The sequence below is a fragment of the Gambusia affinis genome, linkage group LG05 (genome assembly GCF_019740435.1).
Source record: "Gambusia affinis linkage group LG05, SWU_Gaff_1.0, whole genome shotgun sequence".
In the NCBI taxonomy this organism is placed as follows: domain Eukaryota; kingdom Metazoa; phylum Chordata; class Actinopteri; order Cyprinodontiformes; family Poeciliidae; genus Gambusia; species Gambusia affinis.
The window spans coordinates 12,379,924-12,406,677 of NC_057872.1; the positions used below are offsets into that span (position 1 = coordinate 12,379,924).

General features: G+C 37.8%; 2 protein-coding genes across 5 annotated transcripts; one reads left to right on the plus strand and one right to left on the minus strand.

The window, feature by feature from the left end:
* The first annotated feature begins 13 nt into the window (after positions 1–13).
* Positions 14–24,175, plus strand: LOC122830775 (carboxypeptidase Q-like). 4 transcript variants are annotated; one of them, XM_044116439.1, is made up of 11 exons: positions 14–574; positions 7,092–7,233; positions 8,413–8,628; positions 8,734–8,850; positions 8,933–9,140; positions 9,220–9,427; positions 14,409–14,520; positions 16,237–16,328; positions 16,930–17,025; positions 17,476–17,581; positions 23,044–24,175. In XM_044116439.1, the coding sequence occupies exons 2-11, from the start codon at positions 7,092–7,094 to the stop codon at positions 23,208–23,210; spliced, it is 1,464 nt and encodes a 487-aa protein (XP_043972374.1). In that variant the 5' UTR covers positions 14–574; the 3' UTR covers positions 23,211–24,175. The 4 variants fall into 4 exon arrangements, with proteins under 4 accessions (XP_043972374.1, XP_043972372.1, XP_043972375.1 ...); XM_044116437.1 differs by lacking the exon at positions 14–574 and adding an exon at positions 5,119–5,360; XM_044116440.1 differs by lacking the exon at positions 14–574 and adding an exon at positions 5,384–5,407.
* Positions 19,529–26,733, minus strand: LOC122830778. Its single transcript, XM_044116442.1, has 6 exons — positions 26,180–26,733; positions 25,356–25,503; positions 24,175–25,243; positions 21,945–22,213; positions 20,351–20,489; positions 19,529–20,244 (listed from the first exon to the last, which is right to left on the minus strand). The coding sequence occupies exons 1-3, from the start codon at positions 26,618–26,620 to the stop codon at positions 25,077–25,079; spliced, it is 756 nt and encodes a 251-aa protein (XP_043972377.1). The 5' UTR covers positions 26,621–26,733; the 3' UTR covers positions 19,529–20,244; positions 20,351–20,489; positions 21,945–22,213; positions 24,175–25,076.
* Positions 26,734–26,754: the final 21 nt, after the last annotated feature.

Sequence of the window (26,754 nt, forward strand, 5' to 3'; positions counted from 1 at the left end):
ATTGATCTGTGCATAAGTCTGCATTACTTTGTAACCTCTTGGTAAGCACATTTCTGAAGTGTTGGGAAGTAACGAAGCACACGTACTTCGTTACTGTACTTAAGTACAATCTTCGTGTATCTGTACTTTACTTAAGTATATTTAATAATGGGTACTTTCGACTTTTACGCCACTACATTTTACAGTAAGTATCTGTACTTTCTACTTACTACATTTCTACAAAACCGTCGCGTTAGTCGTTACATCCAAGTCGCATTGCGCTTTTTTTCCCCCCGTTAAAATGTGATGTTCAGGTACTTGACAAGGCGCTGTAAAGTCCAAGCAATAACGTGATCTACTAATTACGTGTGTCTGTTGTCACCCATCGCCTCCTCCTTTCAGTCGCTCCGGAGCTCCGAGACATGCGCAGTGGTTTCCACTAAGCGGGAGATGTCTGTCTAATCGTCAGTAATAGAATTTCGCTACATAAATCATAAGATTTGGCGACTTGTAAAATCAGCAGCGTTTCACTTTCACAGACGGTGGAAACTTCGTCCAACTTTTAGCGTCACTTGGAAAGGAAGCTTAAAGAAAGGTAATCTATGTGGACGTGATGTTAGCAAAGCTTGTTGTTCAGAGACACATATGGTGCATCTGCAATGAAAAAAAGTTGTCAGTCATGCGCTTAATTATTGTGTGGAAGTGTTGATTGAGGTGTCGCAAATATGGGACAACGCTGTGACCAAAGTCTGCTATATAGTGATAGTGATGAACGATCCGATTCTTCTGAACGGATTTTTACTAAGTCCTATAGGACTGAAGCCTCGCTGAGAGCCGTTCTTTGTTCTTGTGACGCTCTGCATACACTGCAATAGCTATTATTATTTTATTTAATAAAAAAATATCTAGATTTATTTAATTGGCGAATAAACCAAACAAGAACGTATAACGCAGAGCTGCTCATTGCTCTTTGATTGTGTTCGTAACCTGTCATAGTGGCATACAGGGTGAGAACAGTCACGGTGCTCCTTCTACTTGGTTACTTCTTGCTTCTTGCACCTTGGACAGTATTCATAGTTGAGCGTTGTTTACCATTGGGGCATTCCCTTAATTGCTTTGTTTAATGGAGCAGACAGTTGTGGTTTCTGACATGGGTGATATGGGCAAACGTCCAGGGCGGTAACTTTTAGGGATGGTAGGAAACCACTGCGGATTGTGCCATAGAGATGGAAGCAAAACAGAATGAAGAAGAGTTTGAATTGATAATGATACTGGTTAAATTTATTTCAGCTCTAAGTATTTAATATCTAGGTGTTTTTATGGGAATGTGGGTTTTTCAAATCAATTTGAAAAGCAATTTTGATAGGTGCACTTCATTTTATTGTGTCATGTAGCACGGGGTGCTGGTATTGGTCTTGACTTGGTCTCGGGTTAGGTGGTCTTGACTACAACACTGCTACGTGGCTCCTTGGTTGCATGTTCCCCCTCATCCACCTTCTTTCATCCCCTTTCTGTTGGATTTCTTTCAAATTAAATGCCCTTAGTGCAGGGGTGTCAAGCTCCAGTCCTCAAGGGCCGGTGTCCTGCAGTTTTTAGATGTGCCACAGGTACAAAACACTGGAATGAAATGGCTTAATTACCTCCTCCTTCTGTAGACCAGTTCTCCACAGCCTTGCTAATGACCTAATTCTATTCAGGTGTGGTGCAGCGGAGGCACATCTAAAAGTTGCAGGACAGCAGCCCTTGAGGACTGCAGTTTGACACCCCTGCCTTAGTGGCAAAAAAAATGTGAAGTTCATGCTATGTTAGGACAGGAGACAAGATGTTTCTATCCCTGAAATTATGATAGAATCACATATCTAAGTCTAAACTGTCATAGAGAGTAAACACAATAAAAACATGCTTTTTCTGTGGCATTGTTCATTAAAATGGCACATATTTCATGTATTAAAATTAAATACGATAGGTACACTTAATGATGTTGTATTAGAGATTAGGTAATGCATTCAGGAAGCACTTTTACTTTTAATACTTAAATATTTTTAAAAGCAAGTACTTTTTTACTTTTACTCAAGTAAAAATGTTAATGCGGTACTTTTACTAGAGTACATTTTTGTCTGTGTATTTGTACTTTTACTTAAGTACATTTTTTTTGTACTTTCTCCAACACTGCATTTCTGTAGGAAAGCATTGCCAGAAAAAACACAAAAAGCCTTTTTTAATTATTTAATTTATTATGAACAAAGCCTATCAAAATTAAGAGGTGAAAAAATAACTTTGTTGAATTATGTCTGAATTGTGTTTGACCCCATTTTTTGGAAAGCTGTTGTCAAAAAGTGATATCAGTCACTTTTTGGAACATGTGAATCTCTGTCCATCATAACCATAAAGCAGCATTGAAAAAGAACAACCTGGTGCATAAACACTACGGTGGTGGTGGTGTGATTACATAATCTATAGTACTTCAGTGAAGCCGCCAATGAATGGGTAGACTTGGACCACATTAGATATTGAATCTGGATTGAGATATTTTTGCAGGACCCTGAATGCATCATTCAGGTTTACAAATCTTCCAATTTGGCTGAATGAAAGCAGTTTTGCAAAGAAAAGTGGGTGAAAATTAAGACATATTGCCATTTAGGATCACAAGCCCTTAATGGCAGTTACTGCCATGAAGAGTGGCACACGCAATTATTAGGTTTCGGGTGCAAATAGTTTTTCACACTTATTTTTTTTCTTCCTTAATACATAAACTTGTCATCTGCATTTTGTCTCTACTGTGGTTATATTTATCTATTATTAAAAATTGTTTAGTTTGAAAGATTTAGGTGCAACAAAAACGTAGAAACAGAAGAAATATGATACAAATACTTTCCCAATCCTGTGCATGCGCCTATTTGTAGATATTTAGATAACTAGTTCACCATTGTTCTTTTTTATTGTTATATTGTAAAATGTCTGAAGCTAATTCATCAACATTTGGATTATTTCTAATAATCAGAAGTTTTTCCGTACCTGGTGGTTGGAGAGAGGGAACTCCAAAACGTATATACACACATAAATAAAGGGGTAAAACGTGCCTAAAGTCTTACTGTCCTCTGTGCAAAAGCAAACATCTTAAAGTAAATTACAAGTTTAAAAACACTTCACAAAATCTCATATTGTATAAAAGTAGGTTTTGTGAAACTAAGTTAATTTGGGTGGAACAATTTAAGTGGACAGCAGTGATTGCAGAGGAATGCTGGGAATTAGTGGTAAAGAAAGCTGGAGGATGCAAACCACAGATTGGGATGTGGGCAGATAAGTGCTGTGTTTTTTGCACTGTGGATACAATCCATTCCAAGCACTGGGCATTATTATGGCAACCGAAATGTTTACAAGAAGATTAAAGCTTACATATTTAGCCGTGAAGCAATTACTAAGAACCTGCACTAATCCAGATGTACCAACACCATATTAGATCTCAGGTTATGCACAATGCAGGCAGTGCATATAGTTACATGCCATTCATGCATAATTTGCACACATTTTTCACATCTGCCCACAAATTCTCCAAGGGATTGAGATCAGAGCTTTGTGATGACAACGCCAAAACATTGATTGTTTTCCATAAGCCACTTTATAACCACTCTGGCTGTTTGCTTAAGGTCGTTGTCCATTTGTAAGACCAATTTGCACCTGAGCTTTAACTTCCTGACTGATGTCTTAAGATGTTGCTTCAATATTTCTACATAATGTTCTTTTCTCATGATTGCCATCTATTTTATAAGTACACCACCTCCTCCTGCAGCAAAACAGCCCCACAGCATGATGCTACAAACCCCCGTACACAATAGGGATGGTGTTCCCGGGCTTACAAGCCGCCCCCTTTTTAATCCAAAGTAATAATACTCATTATGGACAAACCACTTTAGTTTCATCAGACCACAGGATATGACTCAAAAATGAAGATGTTTGTCCCTGTGTGCATTTGCAAATTGCAGTCTGCCTGTTATATGTTCCATTTGGAGTAAAGGCTTTCTTCTTCCTGAGTGGTCTTTCAATTTGTGTCCAAAACAGGACACAATTTACTGTGGATAATCAGACTGTCCTACCAGCTTCAGGCAGGATCTTCACAAGGTCTTCAGCTTTTTTTCTGGGGTCAATTTTCACATCTCAGACAAAAATACGCTCACCTCTGGGACACAGAACTCGTCTCCTTCCCTGCTGGTTAATGGTGGACATTCCCATCGTGTCTATACTTGCATATAATTGCATAAACAGATAAATGCTGCAGCTTCAGGCATCTGGAAATTGTTCCCAAGGAGGAACCAGACCTGTGTAGCTCCACAGTTCTCTTTCTTATATCTTGGATGATTTCTTTTGACTTTGCCATTTTGTCAAAGAAGAAAGCATTGTGTTCAAAATGTGGCCTTAACATACATGAATAGACGTGTCTCTAATTAACTCAAATGTGTCAGTGAAACTGTCAGAAGTTTTGAAAGAAACAACGTCATCATCTGGCTCAGTTTAGTACAGATAGGCAGTAAAATACATAAGTCAAGCTTATGTTCTATAAAAACAAAAACAGAGTTTACAAAGTATATGGTGCCATTGGATCCAAAGATGACTCATCAGACACAGGCCAAGCCCAATAAGCATTAAACCCGGTGTTAGTTTTTTTCTTTAAAGAGTTTTAACAACTTCTCTTTGTGAGAAAACAGTTTCAGTAATTTCTGTCAAACATTAAATTCAATCATAATCAAACTGTTCTGTCTGTTCTTTTACAAACCTTTGGGTGTTATGATCCAAAACATTTTCGAGGCACAGATGTCTTTTTTTGTCCAAAAGTACACAGCTGGTTAAATGCTTAAAATTTAAACTTGTCGGAGTCAAAAAAAAAACAGGCTTAGTGGTTTAGCAGAATGAGAAAAGTACATATAATTTTGTTTTTAAAACTATAATTAACATGATACTGTGTTGCACAACTGAAGAATAAAATATAAAACCAAACCAAGAAAAAAGAGAAACCTTTTTTTCTCTTTTCGTTTCTCTTTTCTATAGAACCTATGTTCAACTTTGATTTCCCAAATGTTATGCTTTTGTAGAACAGATTTTCTTTCAAAGTAAATGACACAGTAAAATACATAATTATTCCTACTGTGCGTCTTTGAATACTTCAAAGTCAATTTTTAAAACATTAATTTATAGATATTTCATGTTTTGAATACATGTGTAATATAAGCAAAATATTATTTTACGCAAAATTAAAAAAGTAGGGATTACTTTTATTTTGAAAACATTGACGCCAGCCGGAAGTTTGCATTCACCACATCTCTACATTGTATGTGGTGACGTTTAACTCCTTATTGGATCTTGAAGCGTCAAAGATAACCTCAAGGGTTTGTGTTTGTTATTTTTTAACGTGATTTTATTTTTTTAAATTACGGTAATCGTTTCATTGTCTTATCAGCTGTTGAAAAGTATTGTATATCCTGCTATCTGTTGTATCAAAATTGACTTCCTGCTCGACATTTGTTTTTGTGTATGTGTGTGTCGGTGTGTGTGGGTGTGTGTGTGAGAGATACACCATAAAGTGGGAGATTGTAATCATCACTTGTTTATACTGTATATTCAAAAAAAATATGTTTAAGAGTATAAGCCACTACATAAATTATTAGTATTGCAATGCATCATATATGTGTTTTATTAGACTGAAATTGACCGAAGCATTATGTCAAATCAAAAAGAAAAAAAAAGGAACCAAAATGTAGACAGCGTTTCACCAGCAGGCCTAGAGTGAGGAGCCCCGCCCCCTCGCTGCTCAGACAGAGTTTGGGGAAGAAGACGGCGGTCGTTCTTTCATTCACTAGAGCTATTCATGTTTGCAGATCAGTAATGTGAACCTGGTGAAAACTGTCCCCCCTAAATTGTAAAGTTACACGTTAATTTGGTACTGATTTCGCAATCACGTGCTTAGACGTTCAAGGAAAAAAAAGAGTGATTTATATTTTATTTTTTTCGTAATTACAGTTAGTGAGATTTTAGCTATAACGGTCGTATAACAGCCGTTGTGGAGTTTGCTACATGTATCTGTAAGCTCCGATCCACTCCCCTACCTAACTTTATTAAGGTTACAGTGGTATCCTGACATATGTTGTGTTGTTATCTGTTAATAGGAAGAGTGCTTAATATGTAGAAACGCGAAGGTTACCCCCAGCTACATGTAATCAGTTCTCATCAGAGTTTCAAATATTTATTATAGACGTTATAACTTTCCCCTACTGTGTAATCGATTTTACTGTAGTTATTCAGAGCTTAAAGTAGTTTTAGTCATCTAAATATGTCCATTTTAAATTATGTAACTAATAATATGATTAAGTCTTTCAGAATTATTACAATTAAAAGAAATTAGTAGCCTTAAAATTTTGCTGCACTTGAGAAATTGATGTTCTTTTTATGCAAATCTGTGAGATTTACATTTATTGTTGAATTGTTTTGATTTGGCCCTTTGATGCTGTCACAGCTGGTGGGAGCTGATGCTGTTCACTGAAGTGGATGGTATATGGTTGTTTTTTTTAAACATCGGAAGGACAAAAGAATGTTCATTGTAAAATTTCATGATTTTGAGAATTTGTAATAAAGAGGCAAAGTTTGGGGAAGAAGACGGTGGTCGTTCTTTCATTCACTGGAGCTATTCATGTTTACAGGCTTTCCATTCGGAGGAAAGGAGAGGAAAAAACATCAATAAGCATCATTTGTTGGAATTGTTTCAACCCAGCTGAGACGTGTAACAAACTTTGGGGGCTCGTCCGGGATCTCTCCTTTTATTTGGGTTGATTTCAGTCTAAAAAAAAACATATATTATGCATTGCAATACTAATAATTTATGTGGTGGCTTATACTCTTAAACAGATTTTCTTGACTATATAAACAAGTGATGATTACAGTCTCCCACTGGTGTATCATGTGTGTGTTGCTCAGGTCAGTTTTAATTTATACCAAGCTCACATTTATACTACGCTTCATAGTTGTACTGTTATAAATCATATGTACACCAAATGTAACCCGTAGATTTTATTGGCTCTGTGTCTAATAAATATTTGTTTTCACTTTGACATTTCTTTCCACAGATGACATTGGAGGTGAAAGTGGCCTTTCGCCTTCCTCTCTTTATGTTTGTCTTGTTGTCACTTGGTTCTGACAGCTATACTCTCTCTGAGCGCTTTAGAAGCCCTGCCATCAGGGTTGTATCTAATGAAACCACAAAGAAAGGTAAATAATTCATACTCCTTAACAACCAGTTGTTTTAGCGAAAAAAAACAAATCATAGCCTTCATATTGAGCTACACTAGCCAACTAGCCTATTATTTTTTTTTTTTCAAATGTAGTAGTCTCCTTTACTCCCTATTTGAAACAATCCAGGAAGTGAGAACCACTGTTCTTAGCAAAAAGTTCTGTGCAGTAAAGAATTTTTGTTTTTGGACACAATTGCTCACTGCTCAGGGCACCATTACATCAGAGGGCAACACAAAGTCTTGAAAAAAAATTAGGTTTACTGCACTCAATTTTTTTTTTTTTTTTAATGGTACCATGCATGTCTAGGCAGTAGAGAGTGGGCACCCTCACAGTGTTGTTTAAGTGTAAGCACTGTACATTTAGCTAAAGGTACTGAAACTGGTATGTTTATTTTATTCAGTTTTCTATTAGTACTTTTTTTTTTTTTTTTTTTACTATTTATGTCTTTAGGTTTTCAGAACTTCTGTATTTTGTCTTTTTTTCTTCCTTCCCTCAAACTACACAATTGCCTCTTGTTCTATTTATTCCTCGTTTGATTCCAGTGTGTTTTGAGTGCTGTAAAGTCCTTACACTTCTCTGTATAAAAAGAGGTATAGTTTGATTGATTCCGATCAATCAAACTATATCTTTGTTGTTGATACATTTACTCGAACTTCAAAGTTGGGGGATCTACAGCTCCTGACACACCCAAGAGGTAATTCAGTATTTTGAGTCGGGTGTTTTGAAGCAGGGGTGAATTTCTGGGACAAACTCTTGGAAGATCTTTAGCTGGTTTACATTCTTTCTCCTTGTTAATCTTTTTATCTATTGGACTAAAATTTGATTGTGCATGGCCTTATAACTTAAAACCAATTGACAAGCTGCAGCATTTGCTTCTCTGAGGTGATTACTGATGTTTTTACTTCTTGGCTTTGTGTTAACACTTAACTCCAGACCAGCAAACAGCCAAAGTTTCTTTTACAGAGGGTGTAACACTTCACCGTGATAATTCATAAGTTGTATTGTATCACCTTCACCAAACAATTTCTATCTATTCCGGAATGTAACCAGGTTATTGTTGATATAATCCAGTAAAATAAATCCTAATTGTTCTGCTGTAAATTTAGTCAGACTTCTATAAAATGAAAATACAGTTTATGTTCTTTTGGAACCCAGCTCCAGATGTAGCAGCAGAGGTGAGAAGATATGAAGATGTGGCCAAGCGCATCATTGAGCTAGCTCTATTTGGTGCGGCCCAGAACCGCTCTTACAGACGGCTGGCTGACTTTACTGACACGATAGGGAACCGGGTCAGTGGGTCACGGAACCTGGAAATGGCTATTAAATATATGTACAGTGCCATGAAACAGGATGGACTGGATGTTCATCTGGGTGAGTTTTAAAGATATGTTACAAAGTCTTTCCAGAAAACCTCATGTTTTGTTTTTGTTTTTTCTTTTTTTGCATTTGTGTTCACTTGTCTTGTTTCTTCTACAGAACCAGTAAAAATCCCTCACTGGGTTAGAGGGAAGGAGAGTGCAGAGATGATTATGCCCAGGACCAAGAGCCTGGCTATACTGGGCTTGGGCAGCAGTGTAGGAACGCCTCCAGAAGGTGACGATCAGACTTTATTAACCGTGTTAATTTGTGCATCAGCACTCCATTAGTATTCACTGACTCGTTCGTGTCTGTTCAGGTGTTGAGGCTGAGGTGTTGGTGGTTCAGTCTTTTGAGGAACTGAAGCGTAGAGCCAGCGAGGCCACAGGGAGGATTGTGGTTTTTAACCAGCCTTTTATCAGCTACTCGGAGACGGTTGCTTATCGTGCTTTCGGTGCTTCAGAGGCAGCTAAAGTGGGAGCTGTGGCCACACTCATTCGATCTGTCACCCCTTTCTCTATTAACAGGTATTTGTCCCCTTTTGCTATCTAGTGCCCCTACCAGTTAACGCAGATAGTTTCCCATGGTTGTGCTTTTTCCTTCTAGTCCTCACACAGGTTTGCAGGTTTACCAAGAGGGAGTGAAGCGAATCCCCACAGCCTGCATCACAGTGGAGGACGCTGAGCTAATGTGGCGTTTGGCCCAAAACAAACAGAAGATTGTGGTCAGACTCATAATGGGAGCCCAGACTTTGCCGGATGCTGACTCTTTTAACACAGTGGCTGAGATAAGAGGCTGGCAGCACCCGGAGCAGGTAGCATTCAATCACTCGTCTACCTGCATGACTCATTTATCTCTGTAAACCATCAGACCACTTCTTTTACCTCACACAATAAGTTTTAGTACTAGGGTAAGCATGTTGGGTGGATGTATGATGTGCATGGAAAAATTTAAATATTGTTTAAGGTTTATAGAATACTAAATCTAAAAAAAATCGTTCTGTGTCCCTACTTTATTGTGTTGGACAAGGATTGCAAGACCACCCCTGGTTTTCCTAAACAAAGATTTTCCAAACTGTTTGGTCAACATTTATTTTGCTGCAGAGGCACATGGTCTTTCCAGGAACATCTATCACAAAGAGCAGAGTTCTGTTATGTAAACAAATTTATTTCTACATTCATGAACTTCCAAAATATAATTATTTGAACTGGGATTTAGTTATAAGTAGTATAAAGTTGGCCTGGCACTTTTTTTGCCTAGAGTATCTAGCCCTGGCCCTTGGTGGGTCTGGTTGCTTTTTAGTGTAGTATTTTTTTTATGCAGAAGGAGGAGAAGAAAATATTCCTCCTGTTGCATAAAAACTCAGATGACAGATTTGTTTAATTAAAACAGAATAGATTGCATATTGTTACAACAAGGAGAGATGGCCATAATAGTTGTAAAGAGATGTGATTCCCCACACCCCCAAGGCCAAACTGGTCCTCAGCTTTTCAATTATGCCAATGATTATCCTCTATGGGGAAATGACAAAGTAATTGGTCTATAAATGTACTGTCTGAAAAATCATTTATAGCTTAGCCTGACAGAAGAGAGGAAGTGTAACAAATAGAGTTCTGCCCAAATTATTTACACAGCTTAAGGCCGTGCTTCTCAATTCCAGTCCTCAGGTCTCCCTGCTCTGCGTGTTTTAGATGAGCCTCTATTCCAGAACAGCTGATTCAAATGAGTGCTTGACCTCTTCTGCAGCCATCAAGAACTGCAGGAGGCTGTTAATCACCTGCAGATTCAATCCAGGTGTGTGGCAGAAGGGAAACACCTAAAACATGCAAGACAAGGGGGGCGTGAGGAGAAGAATTGAGAAGCAATGTTTTGATTTGACCAAAATTAGTCTTCTGGCAGGAAGTAATAATGCTTTAGAGTGGCCCAGCAAAAGGTAACAGTATCTAACAGTAGATAAATTAGTTTCTTTCATATAACTACAATTATTTGTTTAGGTTCCTTCTGTGTAGTCAGGGTTTGTCATTCTCAAATATATCACAAGAACAGTCACTAAACATGTCTTAAAATAGAACATGAGGAGTGTAGATTGTACCATAAACAAATGACAAAATCTGTTAAAAAATCCTGCAGCAAAACAGAAGGACACACAAGAACTTTTTTTGAGATGTTGCCTTGTTTTTAGGGAGCTGTTTTATTGCTATGCATTTTGAAGAACTTAAGAACTTCCTGCTTACCACTGAACGTTTGTAAAAACAGAAGTTATTTTTGTCATAAAATGGAAATGGAAGGATGTTTCTGCTTTTCATTGTCACAAAAAAGATTAATAATTTAGAGGAAACGTCAAACAATATTATAGGTGCACAAAATCTGTCACAGAATACAATTGTTAGGGAAATACCTGGATATTTATTTTACTATTTAAACAAAATGGGTTTTACAAAAAAACTCAAACATAAAAATTTCACAATGGGATTGCAATACGGTACATGTTGCCTAGATTTTAACAGATTCAGTGGAATGCTATATTCTGTCAGATATCACCAGGTAAAAAAATAAAATGATAAATGATCTGAAGAGTACCAAGTCTCTAAATATTTTATGTTGCATGCATATTAAATATTATTGTATTACTTTAGTTCTAACCACCTTTAAGTCATTCAACTACAACTTCAGAAAAACAAAGAATAAGTTATGGTATGTAATTATTTGCTGACACAAAATCACTTTTTTACCTTTTGCAATAATTACATACAGTTTTTTTTTTTTTTGTATGTTTTAGATGTTTAATTCAGTCAATATACAGAACAAATGTACATATTCTTCAGGACTGCAGAACACTGTTATTGTTGCTAATTTTAACAAAACCGAAGCCAAAATTCAAAGGCTATGTGTGATTAACTGAGTACACCATTTCTACTTCAGTATGAGCTAATAGACTAATTAGCAGCCGTCCAATTAAACCTGATGAGCTTGTCCAACAGGCGTGAGCTTCTCTTTAAAGACAGAAGCTGTGACAGTTTTCTGGGCTGATACCTTCAAGAGGTTTTGTAAAACACAATGCCAAGGACGAAAGACTTATTTGAGAATTAACTCCTGATGTCCATCAATATGAAAAGCTCTATTTAAAAAAAAAAAAAAAGGATTTTCCACTTAACTGGGACAATCATCAGCAAATGGAAATTTAGGACAGCTGATAATTATTCCTGGAGGGAAAGTCCCAGCAAGCTGCTCTGAAGCTCAGACCGAGATGAATCTCTAAAGCTACACCTCATACTCCCTGAGCCTCAGTTTGCATGTTACATGTTCATAATTTTTTTTTTTAGAATATTTGAAATGTATGCACTTTAGTTTCCTCTTTCTCAATCAGACTTAAGTTGGCTACATTAGAAAGTCCCTAATACGTTTAGAATATTTTTGATTTTTGAGCTGCTACCCCCAGTCCTGAGCTAACATTCAGTCCATCTGTGTGGAAAAGGGAACTGAAACACATGGTTGGGCTGACATCATGTCTGGCCCTGAAACTTTGTGTTCCAGCTCACTGTAGCAGCAGTTGTGGCTGGCTGTGTGTGTGTGTGGGTGTGTGCATATGTGTGTGTGTAGAGCACAAGGGAGAGGGCATGCACACTGGCTTAAAGAAAAATGTACATTTGAGGTTTTGTGAGTCATTTCCAGAGTTAGGTTGCCCTTTTAAGTCATCCAAGACTGCTGAGGTGCTTGGATTGTTTTCCCTCCTACTCAGACTTTGCTTTCAATCTTTCTTTGAAATAAAACTTTGAAACATGATATGTAATAGTTTATTCCCCTGTAGTAGGTTGTGCAGCTTATTGAACATGTAAACTGTCTGCAAAGTTTACACTGAAGATCGGAGGCTTTGCTGTTTTTCCCTCAGAACGGCTCTGATGTAGTTCTCTGAATCACTGTGTAGGATTTCTGCTTCACTTGTTTTGTTTGTGCTGCCTAATAAATATTTTAAACTGTATAGTAATCATTCCTAAGGCTTTTCCCCTTCCATTGTGTCCAGACTTGTAAGTTGTTAGGCTGGGAACAAGCTGTACAATCTTTTTCCTGATTTTACCAATGATTCACTGGAGTCCTGCTTGTACCCATCTCGACTAATTGGACAGTCGGCATGGATACTTGAGACAAAATATTTGGGGGTGTGAAGGCTACTGATGTGAATTTGGAGGTCTTTGAGGGAAACAGACCCAACTTTAGATGCAGTCAGTGAAATGTTAAAATATTTCAGGCAAATGCAAATGTAGTGTGAACATACTACAAACGTGTGTTGACAGCGTCTTTTCTCTATAGCAGCTTAGTTACAGTACAAAAACTTAACATATCAAATGTACACAACAAATGAGAACGAAAACACTAGAGGTTGTCTTAAATTTGTTTTAATTTAGTTTGAAATCATGCAGCAAATAGATGTTCAAAATGGAATATATAATTGTATTTTTAGGGAATGTTTGTGAGTACTCCCAGTCTTTTCTAAATCTGTAAAATGGTGGAAGTGTGGTGTTTTTCCAGCTTTAAACACCATGGTATTACCATGCCAATGTTTCTGGAATATGTTAAAAAAAAATGCACTTGAGAAACTAAGCAAGTAAGCAGCTGAAAGTTGCTGAAGGGTGACATTTTGACATTATGTTAATTCAGGCATCAATGCATATAACTTCCACGAAGAAGATTTATGTTGCAACTTGTCCAGTGAAAAGAATGAAGTAAGAAGAACTGTTGTCTGAGAAGCAGAAGCCTGCTGGTTTAAATTGGCAACTTATCCAAGGAAATTAAAAGTGCTCTGAGCTGAGTCTGATCTGCCAGTAAATCACATCAATGTTAATCGATGTGACAAAATAGAACTAAAATTCTGATTGAATTTAGATAGATTTGGTCATTTCTGTTATTATGACCATCTTTCCCAGCAGCCATGTCAGCAGAATACTTTGTGTTGCAGTGGTTGTCTAAAACACAGTTTTAGTGAATGGAAGCAGCTGAAAGTCTCATCAGTCTTTTTCCACATAATCAACCTTATTCATAAGCGTTCAAATAAACTACATATTTTGTTCGTTTTTTGTTTTGTTTTGTTTTTAATCTGTAAAGCACTTTGAGTTTCTGCTGGGGTGAAAACAGAAGAAGAAACCGAAGAAGAGCACAGAATCCTAACTACGTTTTAATTAATGAAGGAATATGTGGGTTAAGAGTCTTCACTCCATTCTTTTTAAGTGGATGGGAGATAAAGCAAATCGCTTTAGAAGCAAGCGATTATTTGGTGCTGTAGTATCTGACGGTGTAACTAAATGTGAAATGTCTTCAGTTTAAATAGTGTAAAAGTTGCTTCACCACAGATTAATAATACTTCGCTGACAGAGGATTTAAGTTGGACACAGAACATTTCATTTCAAGGAATGTTTTGACTTCTGGGTTGTTGACCAGATAGTTTGTCAGGTCAAGATCTGCTTTTCGTAACTTGGGGGTCAGGATCATCCAACTGATAGGAATGTCTGTCTCGCGTTCAGATTCCTGAACCAGATAAATTGATTCTGTCATTTTACCTTTGGAATCTTGTGTGTAAAAAAATAAAAATCTGTTTTTGTTTGACAGTATATTGTGCATTAACTCTAAGGTATGTTATTTGTTCAGTAGAGTTGTGTAGAGATATGGATGTAAAAAGGGCTGGGTAGCAAAATCTTAGTTTGTGGAATATCCCTGAATGTGCATTTTGAAACTGCTGCGGCCTTTTGCTCCTGCAGTGGCTCCTGTTGATGTTTACACAGTTTATCTGCACTCTCTGACAGGTTGTCCTATTGAGCGGTCATCTGGACAGCTGGGATGTGGGCCAGGGCGCCATGGATGATGGAGGTGGAGTCATGATATCCTGGGAGGCTCTGTCCCTCATCAAAGACCTGGGTAACCCTTGGGGAAATATAGAGAATAAGTTCCACATATACAATATTTAGCTCTTCTTTCTTATTTTACATCAGGACAGTGTCTGCTCAGACATGTTGATATCACTCTTTATTTCTCCTTTTACAGGCTTGTAGTTTTAGAGGAATGACCTTTAGACACAGTGCTGGGGCTGGTTTGGGCTAGTTTTTACTATCTGCAGTCTTTAGAGGGGATTCACCTAAGGAGTAGGGTTTCAGTTGCTTTAGGAGGAAAAATACCTCACATCCATTATAAAACCAATCTTTGAAGGAGTTTTATGCACTGATGTAATATCTGTAACGGGATGATGTTATAGTGTAGCCATTGATATCTTCAATCTTATTTTGCAGATGTTCTTTGGGAAAGTAGCATCCTACAAAATCTGATATTGCTTTAACTCATAAGAAATATGAGTCGATTGTGTTTCAGAAGTTCCTCTCACCTCTGACATTTCCATTGTTTTCCTTGGACTGGCCTCATTTTTAAGCATGACAGAAAGGCTGCTTGCTGCAAAAAATTTCCCAGCTCCTTCTTTTGTTCAAATATTAAAAATATGGTGAGCAGTAATGGAAATACAGTGGTCCCATAGCTGGAGGAAATAACCTATTGCTCTTCCTGTTAGCCCTTTGTTAAAACAGAGAGGGATATTCCTCCAGAACGCAGAATGTAAGACTGTAATCAGTGTCCCATGCATCCTCATCACTCTGTGGAGAGCTTTCCTGTCAGCTATTGTGAATCTGCTTTGCCAAGACGTGAGTAGGAGTTTCTCTGTGAAGATGGAGGGAGGAATTCCCTCTTGATTCAGATTTCTGAGGAGGTTGAAATCCTCTGCTGAGCTTTCTTTGCCTTTTATTTTGGTGGTAACGCTCCAGAAAACAGGTTGGGATTTTATTATATTACATTTTAGTGAAGATTTAAAGTTTCTCCAGTATTTTAATTTAACTAGATCGTTTAGCTGGAAATAGAAGCCATCATAGAGGCCTCCCTTCAGCAGTTTAGTTCAAGGATTTATCTCCTTGGAAATCATCTGAAAATGAATGTGGATCCTCTGGAGGAATGTTAAGGAGTGACATGCTGCCGCCGCGCCATTCTGGACCTCCTCTCTTATTGCTGCGGCTTTTTTGGCATCAGCCCTCAAAACATCTTAGCTCACCAAACTAACCTCACACTTACCTTTCTAAACTACAACTGGACCCTCTGATGCTTTTAGATATGACCACTGCAGGTCAACTCTAGCCACAAAGCAGAGCATGCAGGGCAGAGAGGACGGAGGACCAGGGTTTGGGACCTATGACCTAAATGACCTAAGTGACAAACTAAAAACTAAACTCTTTTGGTTGTGTTTCATGTACACAACTGACAGTAGTTCATTTAATAGAGCTATAGATCTCTGCAGCCTCTCCACTGACTATGTGTCTCTTGGCTGGGTCTTTAGAAAAATGTTGTCCTTTCCTGGCCTGTTAGTTTTGGTGAATAGCCATATCTTGGTAGGTCTGCAGTTGTAGTGTGTCCTTCCCATTATCAAGTGATGGAGAAACGGTGATCCATGAAGCATGGTTAGGATTCTTTAAAATCCTATGCTTTAATTTTCCCCACAACTGTGCCCCTGACCTGTCTGCTGTATTACCTGGTCTTCAGGATGCTGTTTGTTCACTAACGTTCTCTGGGCTACTAAACGGTGTCTTCATCTTCCCGAAGGTTTGCGCCCAAGAAGAACTTTGCGAGCAGTTCTGTGGACAGGTGAGGAGCAGGGAGGTGTCGGTGCACAGCAGTACTTCAATCTACACAAGGTACTACTGTTCTCCACTTAAGAGAGGGAGAAAAAACACAATAACAGCCTGAAAGCAAATATCTCTCCTGCTGAAACAGAGCAGGAAGGGTCAGAACATTGTGAAAGCACTGTGTACAAGTGTGGAAATGTCTTTCCAGCAGACTGGTGAGCACCTGGCCAGCTCCCAGATTTTTCTCTGTAAGCAATTGGGTCTTACAGTTTCCTTCTTTAGAGCTTTGGCTCCCCACCAAGCTCTAAAACCTGATAAGCTAAATACTTAAAACCAGAGATAAAGAGTTCATGCATTTTTTGAAAACAAAGTAATAATTTTTCTCAAGGATGCCATAACTCTCATGAGGGCTTTTTATGTTCTTTTTGAAATGTCTAAATAAAAATTTATTTCCCTTTTATAATAAAGTTGCTTTAGCGACTCCTAGTGGTTGTTTATAGTGTGTGGGAACAGATGTAAAGATCAATGTAACTGACTGGATTGAATCTTTTGTGGGGTTATGAACCATTTTGTGCTGTTTTTTTTTTTTGTTTTTTTTTATGCTTTCCCAACATTGTGTTTACACTTGCTTTGTCCTCACCCACCCACTTCACTTCCTCTCCCCACGCAGGAGAACATCTCCAACTTTGACCTTGTTATGGAGTCTGACTTGGGGACGTTCACCCCGATGGGTCTGCAGTTTTTAGGCAGTGAGGCGGCACAAAAGGTGAGATCAAAGGTCAAACTACGAAAGGACTCAGCTGTTGTCTTTAGAAACTTAAGACATCAATTGTACAGGGCGAGGTGAGAAACTGTTGCATGGAAAAGATAATTTGTTCAGTTCAGCTTGAAATACTAAAACTTTACTGTTTATTGTATGTTAAGAAAATACAGAAACATCTAAAAAAAAAAAGCTTTATAAAAAAATATGTGGAGTGGAAAATGGTTTGTATTTTCAGATTTTATTCTGTCTCATCAACAGAGTTATTTTTAGTTGCTTCAGTCAGAGCCATTTATATGACTCCGTCCATCTTTCTATGCATCTTCTGTTTCATCTGTCCACACATTCATCCATAAATCTTGAACCACAAAATTGATAATATTGACAATATATAAGTTGGACCTCTTGTAATGTTATTAAAAAGCTATAACAACAAATGACTGTGCATATCTACAGGTGATGGAAGAAGTTATCAAACTTTTGGCTCCCATTAATGTAACCAAACTGGAGACCGATGCCGAGGGGACAGATATCTTTCTGTGGATGCAAGCAGGAGTCCCAGGTTAGTGTGATCAATATGTGTGTGCAGTTAGCTATAGCTAGGTGGACAATGCAGAAAAATGAAGATCTATATGTGCTAAAACCTTAAATTCTATTTTTCAGAACATGCATCAAAAAGGAAAAACCCAGTAGTTGTGGTTCTGTTTTTTATAGCCTTTTTCTGCTGATTGCTGAACTATAAACAGAATTTGGTTTATTATAGGGAAGTGGGGATAGAAATTCTGTTTCAATGGAAGCACGAAATGAAACTTTCAGATGTTCTAAGTATGGACATGAAAAACATAAAGCTTCCACTCAGAATCCTGATATATCTGAAACTGGACCTTTAACTGATGCCAGATGTTGATCTTTGTGAAAATACAAAAACCTTAAATATTCTGTAAACTAATATTAAACATGGGGACAAAAAGTATTCTGTGAATTGCTTTGCAGAGCTTAAATATATATGCATCACTTTTAATCCTGTGGTTGAAACAGTTTCTATCATTTTGTTGAGATGTATGTGTGGACTCTTTAGAGCAGGGGTCTCAAACTCCAGTCTTCAAGGGCCACTGTCGTGCAGTTTTTAGATGTGCCACAGGTACAAAAACACTGGAATGAAATGGCTTAATTACCTCCTCCTTGGGTAGATCAGTTCTCCAGAGCCATGCTAATGACCTAATTATTCTATTCAGGTGTGGTGCAGCAGAGGCACATCTAAAAGTTGCAGGACACCGGTCCTTGAGGACTGGAGTTTGACACCTGTGCTTTAGAAGAAATAAAGAGAATCACATCACAAGCTTTCCTTGTGGAACGTTTTAAAAGCTGCAGCGAAACAGCTGAGAGTTCAGCGTCTTCATCAAAAGGCATTTTTTAGCATTACTTTCTTCAGCGATGCTGCAATCGGCCTGTTCGCTTACTCAATAATTATACATGTAATACAAGCCAAAGGGCACAAAACTAAAATTTAAAATTAAACAATTTAGAAAAGATGGTGCAAGACTACTTACACAGGGTAACTATTAATGAAGAGATTCTGATGTTTGGCAGCCTTAAACCATAATTTATTTATTTTTTCCCAAATATATTCTAAGCAGGAATAAAACGGGAACAATTCACTCTGAATGTACAGCCACAGATAAGCAGCATACCTAGAGCCCTCTCTTCCTGTCTGCTCTTGGATAGTCGCTGTGTTATTGTTGGGTGAAGAAACCGTTTCGGAAAGTCCAGAAAGGAGGGTGGGGTACATATAAAACAGTCCGATAAGAGCAGTCTTGTTTGGTCAGATTCAATGATTCTCTGAACAGGTTTTTAGGGGCTTGTTGTTTGCTGCTGATTATTTACATAGAGATGGTGTTATAGGCTTAAATAACAATGTTGATAAACCAACACCTTTTTGTACAAATCCCACACATTAATCTTTTCCAGCGTTCTATCAGATCACTTTTGGCACAAAAATTAACCCCCAATGAGCCAAGAATTTTCATTTTCATTTTCATAATCCAAACATAGGCCTAATTTGCAACTGGAATATTCTTGTCATTTCCAATCAAGACACATTCTCCCCAAAATTAGAGACCAGGACTCTATGATTACCTCTTTAAAGCTTTAACCGTTCTCAATAATTTAGCAGTTTGTCTTTTTGGAAGACCTACTTGGTGCAAAACTTCAAAGTTTTATATAATCAATATTTTCACACATTGTCCTTTTTTTTCAAATGTGTGGATCCCTCCTATTTATACCAGACCGATTGATATAAATATGCAGCATATTTAACAGCTTATTACAAAGATGCTGACCGTTTAAAAAAAACTATTAAGTGTGAAGAACAAACAGAAACATAAAATAATGTTTAAAAACATTTTTAAGATCAGTAAATGTTTGCTACTGATGACGCTTTATAGGCTGTTACTTTGACGTCTCTCTTGTTTCAAGCAAAAAAAGGAAAGAAAAGGCACGCACTGACGAATAAAGACGGCAATGAAATATTTATTTCACAAATCACATTACACAGTCTATTAGACTGTGTTATTAGATTACACAGTCTAATTTGGCCTAAGGCCACAGAGTTGGTAACAAACTTTGGCACTCTTTAATCCAAACTGCAATTTCTTAGCTATTTCAAAGCTTTGTGTCAACATAGTGCGATTTCTTTTCTATGTGCAGTAATCTCTGTGGAGTCATTCCTCTCAAAAAGACAGCTGCTGAGTTACCTATGTAGCTTCGATCCAGGAAATCCATGAGATCAGAAATCAAATCGAGACACGGGGACGGCTCTGGGTCCCCGACAGCTTCTGTGCCTCATATGGAGCTCCCACAACATGGGGCAGATGGCAAGGCATGAAATATTGGTGTGAAAAGTTGTGCAATTAAGCCTCACGTGGCTTTTCTAGGTGAGGTGTTGCAGCACCAAAGAAAAAAATGCTCTGCGTGTTAAAAGTCTGTGATTCTCCACTTGGACGTAAAAGACATCTGCTCCACCTCAGCGTGTTGTAGTTCATGTTGGGTTGGGTTTGCTGCTCTCTGAGGGGACCACCACCTCCTCCTCTGCCAGGCTGAGTCGAGGTCTCTTGGATGGTCTCTCCTTCAGCTTTTCTCCAGGCTGCAGGAGCAGCAGGGGGCTGTCTAAGGTGATGGTTTCTGTACAAACGCCACAATTTCGTCTCTTCACTGCAACCTGGGTACCTGCGACACAAATGAACAGAATGTTTAAAACAAAAGCTGAAGACAATCGTCTAAAAGACCAGCAAGCTTTATCGTTTTTGATTTAGTGAAAGGTTAATTTTCAAACCTGTGCTTTTAAAGCTGTTTGGACATGCGATAGGCAGGCGTGCGCCGACTGCTCGCGTTTCTGTGGTTACAGGGTCAGTCTGGGAGGCCACATGTTTTACAGCAGGTGCCACCTCACATATGGTTTTCACACGATATTCCTAAACATTGAAACAAACAACAAACTGGTCAGCATTATGTTATATTTTTGAATAACGTATCAGACTCTGTTGGTAAAAGCTGTGGACATGCATAAAGCAATAGTCAGTAGTAAAACAAACTATATTTTTATTAAGCTCATATTAACCGACTCATGTCCAACTATCCATCCAGACAGAAAATAGTAAAAATAAACACTATTCTTTTCCAGACTGGTTTAAGAATAGTATGAATTTGGGCCTAAACCAAATGGAGCTGATTCAGATACTTTTTGTGGACATTTCCACAATACGATTTTCACTCAATGACCAGTAATTCAATCCAAAAGGTTAGACATCTCAGACACTTTTTTGGATCTACGATAATTTTTATTTTCCACAAAATAATCAGTTTACCTTATAAAATTTTTGCATGTTAAATGTATTCAACATGAGTATGTGAAAAGAAACTAATTTGAAATGAAAATATTTAGCAATTTAAATTTGGAAGACAATTGTGGCCAGCAAAAGAAAAGGTTTGCACACTGGTATTTGGGCCCTTTCCACACTAGTCTTACTGGTCTTATGGATTTTTAAAAATTCTCATTAAAACATAATTTTAGGTCTTCATTACCTGTGAGCCTTAATCATTAAAATCAACATGAATTTATTAAATTTATCTATATACAGTAGTATCAAGTCTCAGTTTTTGAAATATATTTACAAAATACAACAACTCTTCCAAATAGGGATGAGCATTTATCATATTATGTGATAAATTTCTTTGAAAAATTTTGATTTATTGTCACAATAAATTTCAATGTTAAACAACTGTGATTTTTACTATTGTATCCACTGTTCAATGAGTTTAATATTCTTAATATATTATTGATATACTTATATCAATACATTTGAAAATCTGATTTTCAAATATATTGAAAATACACTTTCAATACATACATTTGTTCGTAGGGGTTTGATTAATATGTCATGCAATCACAGCCATGCTCTAGAAAAGAAATAATAAATAGTTATAGTTTACCGTTATTACAATAGTACCGCAAAATATCGTCATAAAAATAAGTCTATATCACTCACCCGTATTCCCATGTAATTCACTTAAAGTACGGTGAAGTATTTGTAAGTGAATTGTGTTATATGGTACGTTTAACCATCATGAATAAATTTCTACTGTTATAACTCAATATGACATAAAAATGAAACGTAATTTTATTGAAAGCATTAAATTGCATACTAACGAGGGTTGTAAATCTTTACACATTAAATGCGCCTTCCTTTAACATGGAGCATTAGAGTGTCATGTGGGGGTCCTGCTAGTTCGTGCAACTACAGACCACTTTCTCCTTTCTTTGAAACTGTACCGAGACGCAATTAGACGAGTCAAAATAACAGCGAAGCATAGTGCATCTGCACACTTTGCAGGCTTTTTGCCAGCACACACCAGCTTCCTGTACTTACATACACTCCTGGATCGTGATACGGGTTCCGGAGCGTCGGAACCGCTCCATCTCTCAGCTGCAACTTCTCCGACCACTTGGACCAGTTCAGGAAGCAGCCTTTTGTAAAATGGTGTGCACATAACACAAGGTCGGGTTGGTACTGCTTGGGGATGCTGTTGAAGATGAACCGCAACCACTTCTCCTTCTGGTCGGCGCGTTCCGGGAGTCCAAACCTGATTTGTTGAGCATCGCAGTTCAGAATACAGCGTCTTTCCATCTGAGCCATTCCTGCAAACAATGAAGAGTATTGCCGCCGGAAACACGTGACCTCCACTTCCACACAGAACGGAAATGTGTGTAGTTCTTCCTTGTAGTTGGTTTCAGCAAACTTTATAGCAAGTTATATACTGCATGTATATAACTCAATGATTACATTTTTTATTTGCTTTTTGGAGCCTTCCCAGGAATTTTTGAAATAACTTTGCAGACGAAATACAAATCACTCATTAAAAGTATGTGCACATGTATTTATTTATTTTAAAAAGAGGTAATAGTTGTTTTTATAATAACTAATAGCTTGTAGTGCTCCACAAGTCACACCATTGTGGAGGATTGGCAAGAAAAATCCATTAGAAATCCTAATTCCAGTTTGCCACAACTCATGTTGCAAACATCTGCAAGAGTGTTGTCTTGTTGGATGAAATTGAAGTGTTTCCCCTAAATTCAAACCATGGTAGAAATACTGCTCATCACCAGAACACGCATAGTGTCCTTGTAGTGAAACAGAGTGGTGGCAGGATCATGCTATGGGGATGTGTATTTTTGGAAGCTGGTCAGAATTGATTAAGATGAATTAAGCTAACTACCAGACAATCCTGGAAGAACGTCTATTAAACGCTGTGAAAGACCTGGACGAAGGGGCAGGAAGATTTACACATACGACCAGAACTGGAATAAAATAGTTTACAAGAAAGCATATTCATGTGCAGTACTGGCTTGTCAATGTCCAGACCTAAATCAAATTGGGAATTTGTGGAAACACTTGAAACTACTGTGTTATGTATCAGATCAGATTTGTGACGACTGTGTGTGACTATTATTCTTTATGTTGCACACAGGGGCCAGCCTTCATGTGGCAGACAGTCGTTACTTTTGGTTCCACCACAGTGAGGGAGACACCATGACAGTCCAGGACCCTCATGACATGGACCTCTGCTCAGCTTTGTGGGCCGTGGTGGCGTACGTCGTGGCTGACCTGGAGGATATGCTGCCCAGAAGGCCGTAATATCAGATTTATCAAAACCGAAATCAGGTTGCACTTTTACTGAATGAGTTTTAGTTTTGTCCTCAAAACAACACAAGTGTTTGGATGAATGAGAGAACAAAATCTGATGCACCAAGGTAGCATGTAAAGTTAAATTAAGCCCAATATACTTGAAACGATTTTCAGAATGAAGATTTTTACTGGCAATATTCTTGAAGGGAAAATGTTCAGTGCAACACCTAGTTCTCTTTTATCTTCCGATCAAGGGTGTAGCCTGACTCTCTGTCAATAACCACTAGAAAGCCTGTCTCTAATGGACAATGAGGACAAGCAGGTTTAATTAATGGACGGATGCTTTTTTTCCTGTTAATGTAATATCGTAGTAAAATTAGGCCATAAACATATAGCAACTTTCCATTCAGAACCAGGCTGTGGCCAAGCTCAATACAATAGAAAACATTTAACCCAAGCAAAATCTCTACTTTATTAAGGCAAACATTTTGTCACACTTTTTCAGACCTGCAAATTGTTTTCCACAAAGTGAAGAATATTGTGTAAAATTATTGCATGTTACATTATTGCTCAACAGGTGAAAGTAATTTAAGAATAAATTATTTAGCATTTTAAAGTTGGGGAAAATAAATTATGCAAAATTATGAAATCTGGTCTAGGCCCTAACTTATCAAACATGCATTTTTAGTGGCCTTAGTACATATTTTAATTCTCATTAAAGCAAAATTTAAAGTTTTCATTTGCGTATTTACTAAACAGAAATTTAGGTGACGTATGTAACCACTGAAAACAACTTCTCAAGTAATTCATAGTGATGAGGTTGTGGCAGTATTAGGCAGGTTTAACAATCATGTAGAAGTTTCTACTAATTCCAATCTATGACATAAAAATGAAAAGGAAAGCTTGAACCTTTATGAAAAGGTTAAAACTTAAAACTAATGAGGTGTCTAAATCTTACTGCATCTGCACACACCAGCTTCCAGGATTTGCTGAGACTCCTGAATGGTGACACTGGGTCTACTCATCTGGGCGATTCCTTCAGCATTTCCACCGGAAACGCATGTCCTCCGCTTCCACCAAGAGAACAGAAATATGTGTAGTTCTTGTAATTTTTATCACAGTGAACATTATAAAACATGCAGCAGTAATTGTGCAATAATAACACAGCCTTACAATATGTATATTATTGAATGCTTTTATGTTTGCTTGCTTTATGGAGCCCTGCCAGAATTTTTTTTTTTTTTGCACAACTAAGAAAGTAATGCTTTAATGCACTTTATATGTAAATATCAAAGTGCTGAAAAATTATATTTTAAGTCAAAGGTATGCACCTAAAGTTAATTTAGGTATGTAATTTTTTTTTTTTTATTAAGTACTAGAAAACAAGCCATTTCTTGAAGTTTGACAAAGAAAAGTATGACTATTTCACTGAGAAAAGATGAAAGAATGTCATTACAATCAACTGGATTATTTAGACCCCTCAGCATGGGCAGCAATCCTTTTATTCAAATCTGCTAAGTGTTTCTATTTGAACATAGAGTCCTTGGTGTTGCTCTCAACAAAGAGAGGACTATTAATCTTGCTACGGTCAGTTTCCAACCAATTAGGGGAGAAAAACCCTAAAAGAAGGGACGTTTTGTTTTGAGGTATACGCACATTTACGAACACATTTATAACAAGAAATTAAGGTAATTCTTCAATGCAGATTGCTAAGAGATACTGACAGAAATGAGCTTTCTATCCCAGCAAGCATTGCAGTTTGCAAGGTGCAAGTTGAATATTTTCCCCGCACTAAAGACAAAAGCTACATGGACATCTGCTTTTTTGTTCTCTGGTCCAAGAGGTATGACTGCAGCACCAGAACGGTCCACAGGTTCACGTTGAACTGGTCTTGCCCTGAAGTGCTTCCTCCTCATATTCCAGTCCAAGTCGAAGTTTCTTGGATGGTCTTTTTACCAGCGTTGGTTGTAGGAGCAGCAGTGGTGACTTTAAGGGGTCTGTGCAGATAATACGATGTTGACTATTAAATATCACCTGTGAGCCTGTTTAAAAATAAAAATAAAAATGTTGAACCAACGGAAAGTTTCCTGAATGAGTTTTAGTCCTCAAATTTATTTTAGTAGCAGCAATCCAATTATGTGCAAAGTAACACACCTGTAGTTTGAACTTTAATTTGTCGTGGTATCCTGGTCAGCTGTGTGCCGACTGATCGTGTGTTTGTGGAAATGGATGGAGGGTCGGTCTGGGACGCCACATGTCTTACAAAGTACATCACCTGGTACTCGGTCTTTACATGACATCCCTAAACAGCCACACAAACAGGGAGATTTTACAGCCTTTATCACAACCCATCAATATTACCTTACTCTACACTTTATAACAGGAAATGACAAGCCAAAATCTAATATTGGAGCAGATCAGTACAGTAAATTTTGTGATTTCTTACATTACACCCTGTATTTAATATTTTTAAAGTCTAAATAACATATGATGCATCTGCATTGCACAAAATATTCTACGTTGAAGTCAAATAAGCGGTTTACTTAAACAAGTTATAGCCATATAACTTGACTTGACAAGTTATAGTTATGTTCAGCTTTGAGGGCAAATCACAAGGAGTTTCAGCTCCTGTACATGAGCCACCTTGTTTTTAAAGGGACCAAAAATAATTGGTCAATTGACTCAAAGGCTATTCCTTCGTTATGCCATATTTACAGACAAAAAAACAAAAGTTGATTTGTGGCATGGTGCTCACATTCGGAAAAAACACGTACAGTCAAAGAAGCGCTACATGCAGATGGCTACATATGGTATATCCCTTCTTTTTTCCTTTTTATATGTTTTTACTATTACTTATTTTGCACCCTTACAGATTCTGAAACAAGCCATCCCCGTAAACACAAATGGTTGATGATCACTGAATAAGAATGAGCAAGTTCAGGTATTTTCAATCTGCTACAATAATACTCGTAGCTTACCTGAATAAGAGGTGGCATTGTGGCTCCTGAGCAGGGTGATTCCTCCTCCTCTTTTTTTATTTCTACTGATGCAAGCATAGTGGAACTAGACGGTGGGATCGGGCTGATGTTTCTCCCTGCTTTACGGTCATCTTTGGCAAGTAATGCAGGACTTTTCTTAACCACTGCAGGATATATTGTGGGGACCTGAAAGTCGTCTTTCAGATCCAGCGTCCTAACCCATTTCATCGACCAGGCCATATGGTTTTTATAGCAATCTGGCTGGAAATGTTCGCTACAGACCCTCGATGAAGGAGTGTTGCCATTCCAAGTCGGTCTGGTCCGCTTCACGAACTTATTCCAGGCTTTTATTGTCTCCAAGTTATTCGGGAATCCATGCAAGTTTCTCGCGTACGGCTCAGGTCTTTTCCCGCAGCCCTGAATGACGCAGGTAAACACCATTATAGGATGAATTCATTTAAAAACACGAATTGAGAGGAAAAACAAGGGGAAGAATCCCAGTTAACACACTCCTATCAATGAGACATGCGAGGTTTGTGTACTTTGTCTTCATTACCGCCACCAACTGGATTGGA

Coding starts and splice junctions, on each gene's coding strand:
- LOC122830775 (XM_044116439.1), top strand. CDS start 7,092: ATGACATTGGAGGTGAAAGTGGCCTTTCGCCTTCCTCTCTTTATGTTT. Junction 9,428..14,408: donor GCTGGCAGCACCCGGAGCAG/GTAGCATTCAAT, acceptor ACTCTCTGACAG/GTTGTCCTATTGAGCGGTCA. Junction 17,582..23,043: donor GATGCAAGCAGGAGTCCCAG/GTTAGTGTGATC, acceptor TGTTGCACACAG/GGGCCAGCCTTCATGTGGCA.
- LOC122830778 (XM_044116442.1), bottom strand. CDS start 26,620: ATGGTGTTTACCTGCGTCATTCAGGGCTGCGGGAAAAGACCTGAGCCG. Junction 25,504..26,179: donor CAATGCCACCTCTTATTCAG/GTAAGCTACGAG, acceptor GTGGCTGTTTAG/GGATGTCATGTAAAGACCGA. Junction 25,244..25,355: donor AATTAAAGTTCAAACTACAG/GTGTGTTACTTT, acceptor ATTTTTAAACAG/GCTCACAGGTGATATTTAAT.